The 18,428-nt window shown below is 41.6% G+C and overlaps 1 protein-coding gene across 1 annotated transcript in view; it reads left to right on the top strand.

Annotated features, from left to right (window-relative positions):
• The window catches only part of SKAP2 (src kinase associated phosphoprotein 2), a 422,242-nt gene that overhangs the window by 70,618 nt on the left and 333,196 nt on the right, over nt 1–18,428 (top strand). The window contains exons 2-3 of the mRNA XM_077491326.1: nt 5,027–5,132; nt 16,003–16,028. Coding sequence (XP_077347452.1) covers nt 5,027–5,132; nt 16,003–16,028 — 132 coding nt within the window. The remainder of the gene's footprint in view (nt 1–5,026; nt 5,133–16,002; nt 16,029–18,428) is intronic.

The raw sequence follows: 18,428 nt of genomic DNA, 5'->3' as shown, positions 1-18,428 counted from the left end.
AAAATCACATACGTGATTCTAAGCAGCAGGCCCGCATTGTAGCATTATAACTAAAGTATGCGGTTGGCAAGTGGATAATGCAGACAGAAGTAAAATGTTTTATGTTGGTGAATGCTAGAACTGCTATCTGTTTTTTATTTATTTATTATTATTAGAAGAGGGTGGACCTCTTTGCATACATCGCTTGCATTTATCTATATGCTGATTGATACTCCTAAAATGTGAGTGTTTTTAGTTATCTTTTATATTAAAGCTTTTCTGTGTGACAGTATTACGCTATATTAGACTTTTATTTACATGGTTCCATGCACAATACTACTATCCCCTCTTCTATCTGACACCTTTGGAAAAATATTGATTATCTGCGAATTGATGTTTTTACGAATCGCGGTGTGAGCTGAGACTGAGGACTACCTATATTTATCGGGCTGAGTCTTGTACACAACCTTTTTGACTTGGGGGGCATATGCCTAGGTAAGTCCAAGTCCTTTGGTAAGCCTCCTCCATTCTCAAGGTGGTGGTGGTGTTGCACTTGGGAAGAGTAGACTTTTGGAAGAGTTTACTCAAATTGGGCACTGGAATTTCCTTTTTTCGAGACTGTAGTGGTACTTGCACTTTAAAAAGTGGTTATGGACTACTTAAGTTATATTTTTAAAATAATATTTCTTCACTGAATATTGTTCTGATCACTATGTTTGGATTTACATATCATATATGAATGAAATCCAAGTTTGTATTTTTTTATATATATATGTTTTCACGTATATTTATGATTTAGTACTTTGGTATAGCGCTACACATATTTTTCTTCTAGTACCTTCACGCTTTTTGTCTATAGCTGTGTTGGCTGCTTAACTAAAGTTTGACTCACAGCGCAGTATACACAAATGTATTTATTATTATTGTTTGTTTCCCTGTTGCAGATTTTCTCTAACTTTCTGTCTAGTTAAAACAGACATAAAGTTAGGGGAGATTTCTCGAATGAAACCTCGCATAGCAGTAAAACCTATTGGGGGTTCAAAGCTGTCCCTATTGTATCCACGTTGGCTGTTTATGTAACTGTTTACCCCGTGTTTAGCTTTAATAAATAAGGGAATCATAATTTATTTTTTTAGCATTGCATTAACATACTGTATATAATAATATCTTTAAACACATCTTATACATATTGTATACGTAATATACATATATATGTTACAAGGGGGTCACAGCACAGTATGTGTAAACTTATAGCTATTCGTTTATACTTACTGTACTGTAATTCCCTTATATTATATATATATTTATTTATATCTGATTACTTTTTGTCTGCTAGTGCTGTCCACCCTCTTAAACATATATATATATATATATATATATATATATATATATATATATATATATATGTATATATGTATTTATATATATATATATATATATATATATATATATATATATACATACACATATATAAAAATATATATGGTTTTAGAGAAAATGTTTGGCTTGTACACTTACTTTAACTGTAAGATTTTAGATCACTGATGGTAAGTAGTTTGGAAAAGTAACAGAACAATGCAGTGTCATTGCTTGCAATGTTACAAAAATGTTTCCTCAAGAATGGTGCTTCCTAAAAGCCTTCTTACTTAACTGGAAAAGGTCATTCATCACCGGTGTCACATTTTGTAGAAGTTTATTGAGGGTCCAGATTAACTGTGGAGGAGGGTTATTGAAGCAGTACACTGAAAAATGAACCGCAAAACCTATTCACTACACAAGGAAAGTCTTAAAACTGGTAATGTACTCTACAGGGACGTGGAGTGTTTTGGTCTTCCCTTAGTACTTTGGTATAAAAGACAACAGCAAATAAAGAAGAACATTGTTAAAACATTTTTGTTTTCCACAATGTTAATTTTGATGGCTGCTCCAGCCATTGAAAACACTTTAGGTTCACCATACAATTTTGGTAATCAAGAATAGACTGTAGCTGTATTAATGGACCACCCTTTCTCGGCCGACTCCTCCAAATGAAGTGAAGGACACCCCGAAGCCGGGAGATGGATGAACGCATGTGCAGAGCACAACCTCCAATCACGGCAGCACTGGAAAGCGGCCCGGCGAGGGCTTAACGCTCCTGCGCTCTGCGGCGGGTCTATCGGAAGGCTGTTGGGTAGAGGGGGGAGGAGGAGCTGAAAGCAGCGCAGGCGCGTTGCTGGCGGGACGTCAGCTGGGTGGAGAATGCAACCAGGCATAGCTGCGTGGTCATGGACGTGGTGCATGTGGAGGACACGGGAGGATACACAGGATTCTAACGGACCGGCAGGGGGGAAGGTGCAGACTAGGGGTGCAACGGATCAAAAAACTCACGGATCTGATCGTTCCTCGCATTAGAGTCACGGATCGGATCAATTTTCGGATCAGCAAAAAAAATAACACTATCCCCGCCCCCCACAGCCACATTGTTTATTTAAATAAAAGGTATAACACTATCTCCCCCCAATAAAATGCAGCTTATTACAAGCATAAAAACATAGTCAGCATATCACTGATGATTTGCGCCAAGCTCACCACCGATCAAAGTTCCTCCAAACAGACTGCCGTGATGAGTCCCGGGATGCCTATTGGCGCAAATCGTCAGTGATATTCTATGTTTTTATGCTTGTCATAAGCTGCATTTTATTGGGGGGGGGGGAGATAGTGTTGTACCTTTTTATTTAAATCAACAATGTGGCTGTGCCAAGCAAGTGGAAAGGCATAGATAGGATTAGATAATAACTAACTACTATCTAATAGATAGTAGTTAGTTATTAGGTTAGATTAGGTAATAAATGTAGTGGTACCTGCATAAAAGAAGTTTTGAATGAGGGCAGGCAAGGCATCCAGCGTGACTCCTCCAGAATTCTTTCACTTGGGCTGACACAGGCTGAACGCCGTGCTGGGGGTGACGTTAGTGCGCAGCTCGCCGCCGCCGGGTGTACCAAGATGGCCACCAGCTCCGGAGCTAGGCCTTTCCTAAGGCCGCGGCCCGCTCTGCTGATCGCATGGTGCACAGTGCACACCAACTAATCGATAATGAAAATCGCTGACAACGATTTTCATTATCGATTATTATCGATAATATCGATTAATCGTATCAGCCCTAAACTGAAGCATAGAAAACTGAAGCATAGAGCACTTCCCATTCATTCCCTGTCCTGTGCAGCTGAAGCTGCAGTGAAAGGCATGCGTGTTTGAGCTTTGGGGTGCACACCTTAATGCAATGGGCTGCGCACACCTATACATACATGTACAGTATTTTCCCTGTTTATTTAGCTGTTTGTCTGGAATTCAGCTTTAGGCTGGATTCACACTATTGTGAATTGTATGCAGGTTTCCCCGCATCCAATTTGCACAGGGCCGTCTTTAGTGCAGGGCAAACGGGGCACTTGCCCTGGGCCCAATGTTTGTAGGGGGGCCCGCACTGCTACCAATGAAGGTTTTGCAGAGTGCGCAGAGGACACGGGATGGGAGGCTGTATTCCCGTGCTAGCCAGCTGAAAGGGGGCGGGGCCGTGAGCTCCACTGACGCTCTGACCCTGTCCCCGTGCAGCCTGTATGCTCAGAACAGAGCGGCTGTAGTGAGAGCCAGTGATCATAGTGGGAGCTTCAGTGCAGCTCCCGGCCCCACCCCCAGACCTCTGTATTCCCCAGCCAGTATAGAGGGGGCGGGGCCAGGAGCTCCACTGGCGCTCCCACTCCGATCACTGGCTCTCACTACAGCCGCTCTGTTCCGAGCATACAGGCTGCACGGGGCGGGGTCAGAGCGTCAGTGGAGCTCACAGCCCCGCCCCCTCTCAGCTGGCTAGCGCAGGAATACAGCCTCCCGTGTCCTCTGTGTAGTCTCCGCAGTCTCTGATTGTCTCCTGCAGTATGTCCGCATTCTCTGATTGTCTCCTGCAGTATGTCCGCAGTCTCTGATTGTCTCCTGCAGTATGCCCGCAGTCTCTGCTTGTCTCCTGCAGTATGTCCCCAGTCTCTGATTGTCTCCTGCAATATGTCTGCAGTCTCTGAACCTCTCCTGTAGTATGTCTGCACTCTCTGACACTCTCCTGTAGTATGTGTATTAATGTGCCCCTTTACTTGCTCAATTATTTAGGATTGCTCCACTGCTCAGTGAGAGGTAATGATGTGCATTAACCTGTAGCAACCAATCAGCGAACAGTAGTGATCTGCTTTAATCTCTAGCAGTCAATCAGTAAGTGGTAATGATGTGCATTAACCTTTAGCAACCAATCGGCAAGCAGAAATTATGTGTTCTAACCTCTAGCAACTAGCCAGCGAGCAGTAAGGATAGGCTGTAACCTCTGGCAAACAATTGCAATCACTGCGTGATCTGCTGCAGTAAACTGATTTTGAGTCTACCTGCTATTTTTTGTATGTCTCAGAATGGAGGGGGGGCCCCAAGAAAATGTTTGCCCAGGGCCCAATCAAAATTAAAGACGGCCCTGAATTTGCATGACAGGAGAGTGTGACCAGGTCTCAATGGAACCGGTTCACACATCTCCAGGGTGGCCACGTATCGCACTGCAGAAGAGTCTTGTGTGTCTTTGGCTCCCTTTCAGGTCCGAATTCAGGCAAAAATTCTGACCTAATGTGGACCTGAAACCAGACCCCCTGCTGCGAGCCGCGCTGCACACAGCGTGAACCCAGCCTTAAAGTTCATATAAATACAGAAATAGTAGTATGATGGCAATACAATACTATCACTTAGATATTGACGTCAACTTAATAATGCAATATACTTGCACTGTGATCCATGATGCCTGGACATTTGTACTAAAAAATTTACATATGAAAAAGGACTCATGTGCTATTCCTTATATTGTAATAATGAAAAAAATATATTAAGGAAAATAAAGCTGTTAAAATTCCACCCCTATTTCACTGAAAATGAGGATACTCAAGAAAAGAGGCCAAAATGCCATGTGGTATGTTTGTAGTGATATATTGAGATATTATATGAATGAAGGTCACTATAACTTTGTCTAATTTAACTTATTCATTTCTAGAGTTGGAAACTTTTCTATCAGATGTGTTAAAAGGAGAAAATTTATCAAAGAAGGCAAAAGATAAGAAAGAGAGCCTGATAAAGAAAATTAAGGATGTTAAACTTAAGTAAGTACACTTGAAATCACAATCCGTTAAATTTCATGTTTTTTAATAGTGAGTAAAATCAAACAGAAGGAAAATAACTGTATTTAGTAGTTTATAGTTGCCAATGTTTAAAAAAACATTTCCAGGGACACCTGTTGCTGTTTGCCCATTTAAAATGGCCATGGTTCTACAAGAGGCATACCATTAACCTATTTAATACAGGCATTTATTTAGCACCTGTAATTTACGTAGCACTGTATACACTACACATCATTGCACAATTTAATTTTAACATACCGTATATACAGGAAGGTTTATTATAATAAGTAAAGAAACATAGCAAAGAAGGTGTTGTTCATTAGTAAAATTATTTATGTATTGTATATGCTAGCTACAACCATGCAATCTTTTTTTTAAATGCGGCAACTCACTAACAAAATGTCATTCATAACAAGTATTAAACAGGCAGCACATCCAACAGCAGATCGCCTAAAGCTGTATTAAACCCAAAAGCAAATGTATTATGTTGCAGCTTACGAATTCTTGGATGTAGCGGCTGCATTAATGTTATTCTTTTAGACTTGCTTTCCTTTATTTTCACCTGGTGATCTGTCCACTATGTCTGTTGTTTTTCAAAAGAACACACTATTCTGCAGATGAAGCAGTTACAAGGATAAAACAAACTATTTAACGCTGACAGGTCAGCTTACAATGATCAGCTTTTCTTTAGTTATTCAAACCCTTTATCCCAAAAGGAAAAAAAAAATGTTTGTTGTAACTGATTTTAAAGTATTAGCTGGAGTTTGGTTTTGATTTTTTAGTCTTTTAAACCTGCTAGAACATCTAACACTCCCCTCTACCTAGAATGACAATGCTGCTGTCCAAAAGTAACCCCCGTGGTCCTTCATCCAGAGCGGTGGCACAGGATACTATACAGGAGGTGTGTTACTGGACAGATCACCAGGTAAAAACAGAGGGGAAAAAAAATGAAACTAATGCAGGAACAACATCTGATTGTTAAACGCCAATATATTACATTTTTGATGTTGGGCTTAATACTGCTATGGTGCTAGTGCCACTGCTGGCGCTGACTCCTCCAATCTCTGTGCCACTGCTGTAGGTGGATAGGGGACACTGGTGTCTCCTGAGAGTCCAGATTCTAACTTCGCAGACTCCACAAGTGTGTAACTCCAGCACTAGGGTTCACCCCACACCCCCTGCATCACTCTTCTAACACTGTTTACTTCTGCACCCTTTGCCACCCTCTTCCAACACTGCTCACCAGTGCAGCTTCTGCAATCTTCTTCCAACATCGTTCACCTTTGCCCTCCCTGCACTGTTCATCCAAGCCCTCCTTCAACCTCTTCCACACTGCTCACCTCTGCATCACTTGCAACCCTCTTGCAACACCATTCACCTTTGCACCCCCTGCTACACTTTTCCAACACTGCTCACCTCTGCTTCCTTAGCTACCTTCTTTCAACAGTGCTCCTCTCTGCAAACTTCTACAATTACATGTTCACAATAAAACATAACATAAAAATTAAGTTTTAAATGGAAAAAAAATATAGTATCTATTTTAAAAACAGACCTCCGCTCAGAATCAATCAGTGGGTGCTTACAATTTAGAAAGGCACTAGTACATTAAAGTTGCCTGTTATGAAGCCGGTACTTCATGCTGTCTGGGAACAATGCCTGCCACACTCCCCAGCTGTATAGAGTGCATTGATGTTACCTGCAGGAAGGTGTAGAGAGAGGTTCTGGGCAACAATGGTGGATGGTCAATAACGTGAATGGTGTATATGTAGTAACACTAAACCAATATAAGCTAAGTGAGACTCACAATGTATTCCTGGGGCATAGCCCAGGACAAAGCAGTCATAGACTAATGATTAAAAAAATGGGACTATCCCAGCAAATCGGGGACAGTTAGCAATTATGGTAATGCGAAGACTCATGATGTTTACAATAAATTAAGATGACCCAAAAACAGCCGGTGAGTTATTTATGGTATTATGACACCAAGTAATGCTGTTAGATGTCATTATGAAGAGGAATGGATAGGTATTTAACCATGATGGTTCCACAACCTGGTCATCCAAAGGGATAGTTGAAATTGTGGCAATTATATTTGTAGGACCATCATAGAAAATAATTTGTGACTATATAAGCAGTAACATAGAAGGTATTTTTATGTTTCACCACCTTCATTTGCAATAATGAACACAGCATCTTCTGCATATAATTATGTTGAGAAGCCAGTGCCACTTGGAGAACTATCTGGAAACCTCCTTCAGGCAATACACCCACTGACACCACTTTCCCCCTTGAGAACAATATTAGTTTCCAATGGGCGTCCACATATAAAGATTGGGAGAAGGAAGGGTCTATACAGGGGGTGCTTTTAACAGTTTACTGAATCAATAGAAGCAGAGATAGCACCATTCCATGGTTGTGGCGGCACTAAGCAATTACAGCCGAATGTATATATAGTTCAGCGTTAAGTGGTATTGCAGGAGAGATGAGAGATCCGTTGCCTAAAGAAGGGGCATCCCAAAGTCCAGTATCCCATATTAGAAAGATGCAATTAGAAAATGCGTACAGTTCTTATGTTCTCCCTCAGGGAATGCTAAACAAATCATACCCAACGTCACAGGGAAATCCAGTAATCACTTTCCATATGGAAATGTAACCCTTTGAAGCTTTCTGTCTTCCTAATATACCTTTATCCAGAGTCCCTTCCCCTAGCAGGGGCAGGACTACACTTAACTCTACTAACTCCTTTTCTTCGCTGACTCCTGGCTATGGGGACATTAGGTGGCAAAAAAGGAACTACAACAGGCCACTCCTGTGCCATGTTCTACAATGTTATCTCTCTGGATCCCATTAAAGTGAACTTAGGCAATAAAGAGCATTGAGGCAATCACATAGGCAGAAGTTACTTGAGGTATAACCGTTGGTTCTGTTGGCTACGGCTACTGCCTGACATTATACCCTGTCTCCTATCAGTCATGGTACTTGTCAAACAGCTGACTTCAGGTGACCTCAAAATTTTCTGATTCCCCAGCTAATGCACTAGGATGAATAAGTGGAAAGTGGCCTAACCAATAGCAAGAAATAGAAACCTGATTGATTGCTGTGGGGTACTGCACCTAATAATTGGAACTATTTTTTTAATAAGTTCCTGCTGCTTTGTCTTGTCATCATTCAAGTAGTATCCTAGGATTGCTAACCAAAAAAAATAAATAAACTGTGATATATTGCATCTGGCTAGTCCTTAGATTTGCTATCTGCATTTTTTTCCTTTATTTTCTTCCTGTCCCTCACTCACTTTAATGTATCTGTGGAAAAGCAGCATTTTTCTCCAGATTTGGACTTGGATTTGGAAAATGTACCTAGCCTGAAAAAAAAATGGATGTAGCCACTACATCTAAAGAGTGATGAGCTACAATATATTACATTTTTGTTCTTTGGTTTAGATGCTCTTTAATCATTCTGCTCAGGTTTTAGTGGCTCTGCGGATGAAATGCCCACCTAGACTACCCAAAGCAGCTTTCCTATTCAAGGACTTAAATGGCCTTTTCATTTTGTAGACCCTGTGCAGCTGCATAGACTGTATTTCTTAAACCTCACACAAAACTTTATGTGAAAATTTGTCAGTATTATGGAAAGTAGAACCTGACTATATTTTTTAGAAGCACAGACCCTCTTTAATGGACTTTTGGTATATGGGGGTGGCATGTATAGATAATACTATTGTGTTCTTGGTTTCAAATGATGTAGAAGTACAGAAGTATTTATTGTTAGTGATGGACGAACTTCCGACGGGACGTTTCGCGAAAGCGAAATGCGAACGGACCCAAACGTTCGCGAAACCGAACGTTCGCCGCGGGCCCCATTGACTTCAATGGGAGGCGAACTTTGCAAACCTTCATGTCGAATTTGCGGCCACGTGGTAATTATTAGGGGGTAAAACGTAGTCCCACCATCTGGACAATGACATAATACATGTATGAGGTGAATTTGGGATCGATAACTACAAGCATTTTTATTTTATTTGGGAAATTGTTCTAACAATTCAGGACTATGGAGCTAATGAAGGCAATGGAGGAGAGGGAAGGTCAGGGACCAGGGTAGGCAAAGAAGAGGGTGCAGGAGATGATCACCAGCAGCGTGACATACCGGAATGACACATGCACCGTGATAGAGGCATCTGACAGCAGCACCGTAATACAGAGCACTGACAGCAGCACCGTGACATACATCGCTGACAGCAGCACCGTGACATACAGCGCTGACAGCAGCACCGTGACATACAGCGCTGACAGCAGCACCGTGACATACAGCGCTGACAGCAGCACCGTGACATACAGCACTGACAGCAGCACCGTAAGCAGCCCCAGGAGGAAGTCAGCACAGCACAGGGATGGTGTGATCCCCTCATAATAAGAACCCCCAGGAGGAAGTCAGCACAGCACAGGGATAGTGTGATCCCTTCATAATAAGAACCCCCAGGAGGAAGTCAGCACAGCACAGGGATATCATAAGCAGCCCCAGTAGAAATATGACACCGCTCAACCTCTTCAAAGAGGAGGGTAGGGGCATATAGTACGGTGTGCTTTTTTGGGTCAAGGAAGTGAGCAGACTGTACGTCAGTCCCTATACCGCTGAAGGACTGCTGCAGTATAGGGCAGCGGTCAGCAGTGGTGCACGTCAACCCTATCTATTGTGGACCGATAGCGGTCCTTACAGAACAGCAGACTGTACCGCACTCAAGCCTATGTACCGTAGCACCCTATACCAAGTTACCAGTCCTTATAAGAACTTTTGTGGAACAAGTGAGTTGTGAATGTTTAGCAGACTGCAGCAGAAGGGCAGCAGTCAAGTATAATATCCTTTCTATATTTGGAAGAAAGAATATTATACATGTACAAGCCTATTACTGTACCACTGATACCAGTCCTGAAAAGAACCTTTGTGGAACTAATAATAACAGCAAGTCTTTAAAATTACCCTCACTGCCTGACAACACTGCTTCCTTCCTGTCCCTATACAAATTGGCAAAAAAAGAGAACGATTAGTGGTTACTGGAACAGCTCTTTTGTGGACCTTGATAGTAACAGCTAATGATGATGATGATGATGATGATGATGAAAGACTAATCTGGCTGTCCCTGTAGCATACACCGTCCTTTCCCTTTCTCTAAACTAACAAAAGACACTCAGGCTGCTGCAAGAATCAGCAGCACAGCAAACCTATCAACACCTAACACCTATACCAGTCCTGAAAAGAACTTTTGTGTACCAAATAGCTAGTGGTTTATCTCTCCCTACTCCACACAGGAACCTGTCCCTATCGTAACAGAAGAAAGAATGTAAAATGGCCACCGGATCGGGTGTATTTATAGGTTAGGGGGAATGTCCAAGTGTCCATGTGCTGTCATGTCTCAATTGGCTGTCCTGTATCACATGATAAACGTGTCACCAAAGGTTAAAGTTCTTGTATACATTAAACACGTAAGTCCGCCGCGGCGAACGACGGAAAAAGGCGTTCGAACGTGCGGACCGCGAATGTCGGAAATTCGCCGCGAAACGACCGCCGGGCGAAACGTTCGTCCATCACTATTTATTGTTATTCCATATTTTAAATGCGTTGCTTTTGTTGTATGGTTTTGTAGAAACCCAAACAAAGACAGTTAACATCTATCATACACATCTGTCCCAGACATCTGTACTGGCTTCTGCTCGCAGCCATAAATGTGACTCTAACAGCAATAATTAATTCCAATCATCCATTATCTACATGTCGACATTATCCAGTTTCTGACATTATTCATGACACATACAGATCAAACATACACACGCATCGATTGACCCAATGCTAATTTTACAGTTCCAGCAAAATAGCCAAATATCATTTATGTAACATTTTACACATAAGAGCTGTCACATGAACAAACATGTCACTTAGCTCCTGACAAATGGATACTCCAATATCACCCTGAAAACAGGATGTCAGTGTAGTATCAAGTCCAGCGAGAATAAACAAGATAAAGCCAAAAAGTATATCCACAATGGAGCCCAATTAGGAATAGATTTATAAGCACCATCTAGTTTGAACAATAATTTTGATATGTTGATACATAAAAATAAACTCTTATAGAAGAAGGGAAAAGTGAACATTTTTTTATATACCACCTAGCTCCTTGACTGTACCTAATAATGAATACACATACAGTAACAGTTAGAATGTAGTTGCTATGGTTAATAAATCCACTTTGCTTCAATTTCAATAAATCAGCCACCGTGGTACTCATGTGACCAAATGTTACTGCTAAGAAATGTCCTCACGACCACCAATCCGATTTGAGAGCCAGATTCCAGCGGTCATTTTCTATGGCAGGTATAAATCTGATAGACAGTACTGACTTATTGGTACCAGAAGACCACTGGTATTTCCTCCAAAAAAACTTTCCAGTGGCATATGAAGATCATAGAAGGTATATTGTATGGCAAAAGCCCATCTCAAAGCTATAAATAGCCAGTAAAAGTTACAGCTTGTTTTTTTTTTTTTTTTTTTTTTTTACATAGAAGCTATGGGTAAAAAAAAGGCAGAGGTTCATCCAGTTCAACATATATTTGTGCATGATTTTAAGACTCTAAGAAAGTCCATAGCCCTCTACAATCTTCTCCTTTCTGACGAAAACATCTAAAAACTTTAGTTTTTTTTAAATTTATCAAAACGCCCAGCTAATATTGTTCCTTTGGGAAGGGAGGTGCATATTTTCATTGCTCTAACAGTAAAGAACCCACACAATACAAGGTGAAAACTCTTATTTTCTTCCGACCTCAGATTGTGGCTGCATGTCTTTTTCAGGGACCTTTAGAGTAAACAGTTTATTCAGTTATTACAGCCACCTTTGATAAACTTTGCACTTAGGTGTCTGTTTATGAAACTGTGTACCAGGGGAGGATCCAGAGTCTAGTCTCGGGAGGGGCACTGCTAGAAAATATGTTTTTTTTGGGGGCAATTTATCAGGGAAATGGCTGGTATTGGCGCTTCAATCATCACGGCACCATGGTTGTTATGGTGTCAGGATGATTGAAGCGCATTATTTCTATTATTACATTGTAATATAAAAATAAATGGTTCAACTCCCCATAATGCAGAATCAGTGGGAGTCCTGAGGGTGTCACTTGCCACGTCACTTGCCACACACTGCACATTGTCACTTGCCACGTCACTTATCACCAAATGCGGATTGTCACTTGCGACGTCACCTGCCACACATTACGGTTTGTCACTTTCCACCCCACCTGCCACATATTACGGATTGTCACTTACCACACGTTGCAGATTGTCACTTGCCACATCGCCTGTCACACATTGCGGATTGTCACTTGCCACGTCACCTGCCACACATTGCGGATTGTCACTTGCCATGTAGCCTGCCACACATTGCGGATTGTCACTTGCCACGTAGCCTGCCACACATTGCAGATTGTCACTTGCCACGTAGCCTGCCACATGTTGCAGATTGTCACTTGCCACGTAGCCTGCCACACATTGCGGACTGTCACTTGCCACGTAGCCTGCCACACATTGCGGATTGTCACTTGCCACGTAGCCTGCCACACGATGCAGATTGTCACTTGCCACACATTGCGGATTGTCACTTGCCACGTCGCCTGCCATATGTTGCGGATTGTTCCCAGAGTGAAATTAGGCAGCAAAGAGATAATGTAATCTCTCTGTTGCCCACCACTTCCCGCACAGTGAGGGCGGAACTGCAGAGATGCAGGGCAGTGAGAGATGATGTCATCTCCCTGTTCCCTTGCTCAAACACTGAGCCGCCCAGCTGCCCCCCCCACCCTCCCGCGCTGTCACCCGCTGAGCCGCCCGCCCAGAACGACACCCGCGGAACCACCTGCGGGCTGTCACCCACGGAGCCGCCTGCTAGATCACCCGCGGAGCCATCCGCATTTTCAGAGGGGGCAATTGCCCTGTTGCCCCCCTGGATCTGCCCCTGCTGTGAACAGTGCTGATCCAGAGGATCGCCGCTGATCTTAGTTTATTAATGGTTTATGAAACAGAGATAATTGAGGAAGAACATGTTCTCCGCTGATCATCTCCGCACGCAGAGAAGCTGTCACTGACTGACACAGAAAATGCCAGTTTATGAAGCTGCAATCTCAGCACTTCACTGACGATCTGTGTCAGACTCCCCGATTCACCAGCTCAGAGCTGGTGAATTGGGGAGAGAAGAAAGAATTCCGGGGAAGGAGGAAATTTTGACTGCCTCCCTCCTCGATCAGACCCCCCAAGATAGAAACCATGTCCCCCTGCCATGTCTATGTTATGTGTGTGTGTGTGTAATATATATATATATATATATATAAATTTTTGTAAATATTTTATTATACCTTTTCATGTGACAACACTGAAAAAATGACACTTTGCTACAATGTAAAGTAGTGAGTGTACAGCTTGTATAACAGTGTAAATTTGCTGTCCCCTCAAAATAACTCAAACCCAGGCATCGTCACAGCGATGCCTGGGTTTTCTTGGTATTTTGAAATGATCCCCTCTGTCTTAAATAGAGACTGGGAGTCACATTGTTCGAAGTATATTGCTATACACTGGATACTTTCCCCTCTTGGATATTTGTTTACCTCTACCTTTATAGGTCCGGACTATATCCTATATCCTATGGGCCGATAGGAAAACATCTGAGACAGATCCTATATTCCTCTCCTCCGTTGTTTTCATGATTTATGATATTGAGTAAGAAACTCTGTATATAACACACTTGCAATATATGTATGGTCCTGAAGAAGCGTGGGGGGGTTCCCGCGTAATGTGTACACCAGTTACAAGTACATTTATCTATCAGATTTAAATATTTTTGTATTTATTGCAAAGTTTCTTTATGAATATCTATGCTTTTAATATTGTGTCTATGACAATGTTATATGTGTAATAAAATTTATATAGATTTTTATTTAATTTTTTTGCTCTGTTCTCATTTGGCATATTTAAAGTCCCTCTACTTTTGTTTCAAAAATACCAGTAATGGCTGTGTGTTGAGTTATTTTGAGGGGACAGCAAATTTACATGGTTATACAAGCTGTACACTCACTACTTTACATTGTAGCAAAGTGTCATTTCTTCAGTGTTGTCACATGAAAAATATAATAAAATATTTACAAAAATGTGAGGGGTGTACTCACTTTTGTGAGATACTGTACTGAGGGCTCTACCTATACATATAGGTTTGCAGGGCATTACGAGAGGATCAACCGTAACCACATGCTGTATGTGCACCGATGTTGGTCCTAGACCTCTCTTCCCCATCCTCCTAGTTACTCCTTCCTAAATGGCGTACTCACAGCTATAGGCCTATGTTTGACACGTAGTTCAGACAAAGCTCCAGGAAGCCAATCAATTGCCCAGGCCCTTGGGATATGAGGCCCTGGTCCACCTGATACATGGCACAGGAGGGGGTTCTCTTTGACTGACAGTCGTGGGACTCCATTTCCTCCATCAAAACCCATTTCCGAGCATCCCAGGCTTGCACCTGTAAAACACAGAACTCTCCTCACCCCAGGAATTGGCTGTACTTTAACAGTTATTGTTGCAATAAAATGTCTTTACTTATTTCAAATAAGCAGTACAAAACAGTCCAAATTCCAGTGACAAATATTCTAAATCATGACACAACTTTTCTATATTAGCATACTTTAGTGTGTGTATGACAGTAACATTGTGGTACTCCAAAATATCCCTGTCTCTCTAGGGCTTCACACAGGTATTCTTCTGCAGCATACCCTCTGCCCCTCCCTTGGAGGGTAGAACACAAGCAAAACCCTCCATGATACCTCTCCTTAGCAACCTGCCGACCCAGAAGACCAAAATCCCCAGCTACTCTCACCTTAAAAAGGGGCAATCCGCATCACTACTCCATTACTAGGCGGTAACTGCATACACAACTCCTTAATTTGTAGAGTGCTTTTCATTACTGGAGACTGTACACTTGCAGTACAAAAGGCTTAGAATCAGAGCTCCTGCAGGAGAATGGAGTGCGTATGGAGCTAGGGGAGGGTATCTATCATTGAGTTAAAAGTACCCTATTACTTTTCCCTATAGGGTCTGCGAGTTACTTTTCCCAAGTTTCTTCTGAAGGTTATTTGTCCTGTATGTGAACATACTCTAATTTATATATTGAGTTTGGTGGTTAGGACTTCTGCATTGCAGCACTGGTATCCCTATTCCTATCTGCATGATGTTTGCTTGATTTCCCTGTGGTTTTCGTGGGCTTCCTCCAGGTACACAAATTTGCTTCCACACTCCAAAGACAAGCTGGTAAGTTAATTGGCTCCTTTCCAAATTGGCCCTAGTATGTGTGTGTGTATATATGCACATGTGATAGGGACCTTAGATTGTAAGCACTTTGAGGGCAGGGACTTAATGTTAGTCTACAGTATGTAAAGCGCTGTGTAAATGGTCAGTATTATATAAAATGCCTGTAATAAATATGATCATTCATTTTGGTTTGCCATAAAGGCCCATTCACACCACAAAGCAGGGCGCTGCAACCAGGGCATGCATGTTTACAACACTTTTTCGCACATCAAGTGTTGAAAATTGGCCTTTACTGTTAGCAAGCAGTGACAAGATATTTCAGACACTGAATGCCACAGGAACTCTTCGTCATATTAAATATTATAAAATACAGGTGACACTGACAGTAGGAAAACCTCTGAATTTTGTTACACTGTTATAGTGATGATAACAATATGTATTAATGTTATTTTTCAGTATAAGCTTTTTTTCTGATTAAAAAAACCTCAAAACATAAATTTAATGTATGCATTTCTTTTTTTTTTTCTAGCCACTCCCAAGATTTTAACGATAAAGGTAATGTGTTGTGACTTTATAGCCTTATGTCACTGTTTTACTGCTATAGACAAATGGATTTTACACACTTTAGAGCAGAATGTACAGAAATGAGGATCATAGCACACCCTACTGTCAGAGAGTGAAACTGCAGCCCAATACTGACCATTTTTTTTTTTAAAGAATGTACTTCCTGCCTGCGATCATTAACCCTTAACAGATGCAAGAAATGGTTTTCATTGCATGTGCCCACAACGGGGAAGTAAACCATATGTGTTGAAAGCCTAAAGACAAGTGTTAAAAACTCTGCAACTTGGATCCAAAAAATACAGTTAATATTTTTACATTTCTTGTACATTCCATCAAACTTGAATTGTGATCATCAGTCATGAAACTATTGAATTGTCATTATCATCATTAAACTATTGCAGTATTGTTAATAATCTCCTTTTGGGATTATTAAAGTAATCAGAATCTGAATGATCAAATTATAACTCTGAAATGTGTGTGCCCACCATGAATTCTAATTTATGAACTAATGTACACATTTCAACACAGGTGGTACAAACAGTACTACCTGGCAATTTTTCTGGTGGAACTGATCAGACGCTCCATGTAATGCTGGTCGTTTGATAAAGCATTCCATCCGCTCGATCGTTCGACTTTTCGAAATATTGCTTATGTTTGAAATGTTCGAAATGTTGCTAATTTCGATTATCGAAACTGTAATGTCTGATTTTCTGAGCCTAAACATTTTCTGTTTTCTAAACATTAGTAGTGGAATAGATTGAAAACAGTTTGAAAAAATCTACAGCACATGCACGTGTTAAAATATAACCCTGGATCGTGTAATCCATCCACTAAAAATGTACAGTTTATGCTGTTAAAGATTTAAACTATGTTGATAATTAGGTAACATATATTGATACAATTATGACATTATCACATGCACGTTCAACAGATCTTTAGAAATCTAACAGCTTTTTTAACAGTTTTTTCAACTGTATGGCCAGCATTAGTCTGTGGGCAGTGTTTACATCCAATTACCTCCCAGTCCATCCAGGTCTGGAAAAAAGACTGAAGATGGTCTGCATCCTTTTCCATTTTTCAAGACCTAAACATAAGGGCAGAGGTTTCCCACACCACATTCACATACCTCCCAACTTTTTGAGATGGGAACAAGGGACACCTATTAGCAAAAGTATGTAGGCATAGGACAAACCCCCTGCCACCCCCCCTTAAAGGAAAATTATACCAAAAAAAGATTAGTTAAACCCACAAAAGATTTCTTACCACTACTGTTCCTTTATACTGGTTTTTGAAATTTACAAATGCAGCAATTTAGAAATTGGATGAAAGGTTTAGCACTGGTGAAACACTTTTTGAAAGATAAATAGATATAAGAATAGTTGTGGAATTTTTAAGGTGCATGTACTAATAAATTGATCCAAGGAAGTATATAAAAAAAATATACCGTACATTTTATTTAAACAATGATTAAAAAATTGTCTAAAAACAATTCCACAACAAGTACATAAAGTACAATCCTTATGGATACAACAGATTTGATGCAGTTCCCAACATGTTTCTCTTTTAATCTGGGCTTCCTCGGGGGATGCTGTCCACTTGGAGCACAAGCCTTCCCATTGAGACAAATGTATACACTACAATCAATGAAGATTCAAAGAGTCTACCAATGCCACAACAAGCTAAGGACTGCAGGTGACCATAGGAGGTATTTAGGGACCAGAAAAAAACAGTCTTGCAAAAACGCAGAATACTCAGGGACTTCCAAGGCAGGATTCTTGCATAAGGAGCTGATGTCCTGCAATAATGAACGTGTCCCTGTAACTACCCCACCCCAAAGCACCTTGACCCCATGTTGATGAGGACAAGGGCCTCTTCCCGACAACCCTGGCCGTTGGTTGTTGGGGTCTGTGGGCAGGGGCTTATCGGAATCCGGAAGCCCCCTTTAATAAGACGGTCCCCAGGTACCGGCCCCCCACCTTATGCGAATGAGTATAGGGTACATTGTACCCCTACCCATTCACCTGATGAAAAAAGTGTAAATAAAAAAAGGCACCCCCCCATGTTGAGGGCACGCGGCCTGGTACGGCTCAGGAGGGGGGCGCTCGCTCGTCCCCCCCTTTCCTGGCCGGCCAGGTAGCATGCTCGGGCAAGGGTCTGATGTGGACCTGGGGGGGACCCCCATGCCGATTTTTTCGGCGTTGGGGTTCCCCTTTAAGTCCATACCAGGTAGCGGGGTACCCCCTATTGTGGGGTCACCAGTACGGTATTTGTACATTGAAATCACATCCCCTCTCAAGTGTCTCCTCACCAGAGAGAACAAGTTCAGTGCTCGTAACCTTTCCTCATAACTAAGGTCCTCCAGTCCCTTTATTAGTTTTGTTGCCCTTCTCT

Source organism: Lithobates pipiens, unplaced genomic scaffold, assembly GCF_037356315.1.
Source record: "Lithobates pipiens isolate NorthernLeopardFrog02 unplaced genomic scaffold, aLitPip1_a1.2 Scaffold_19, whole genome shotgun sequence".
Taxonomy (NCBI): Eukaryota; Metazoa; Chordata; class Amphibia; order Anura; family Ranidae; genus Lithobates; species Lithobates pipiens.
Note: the sequence above shows the minus strand (reverse complement) of the source record. Positions and strands in the feature narration are given on the sequence as shown.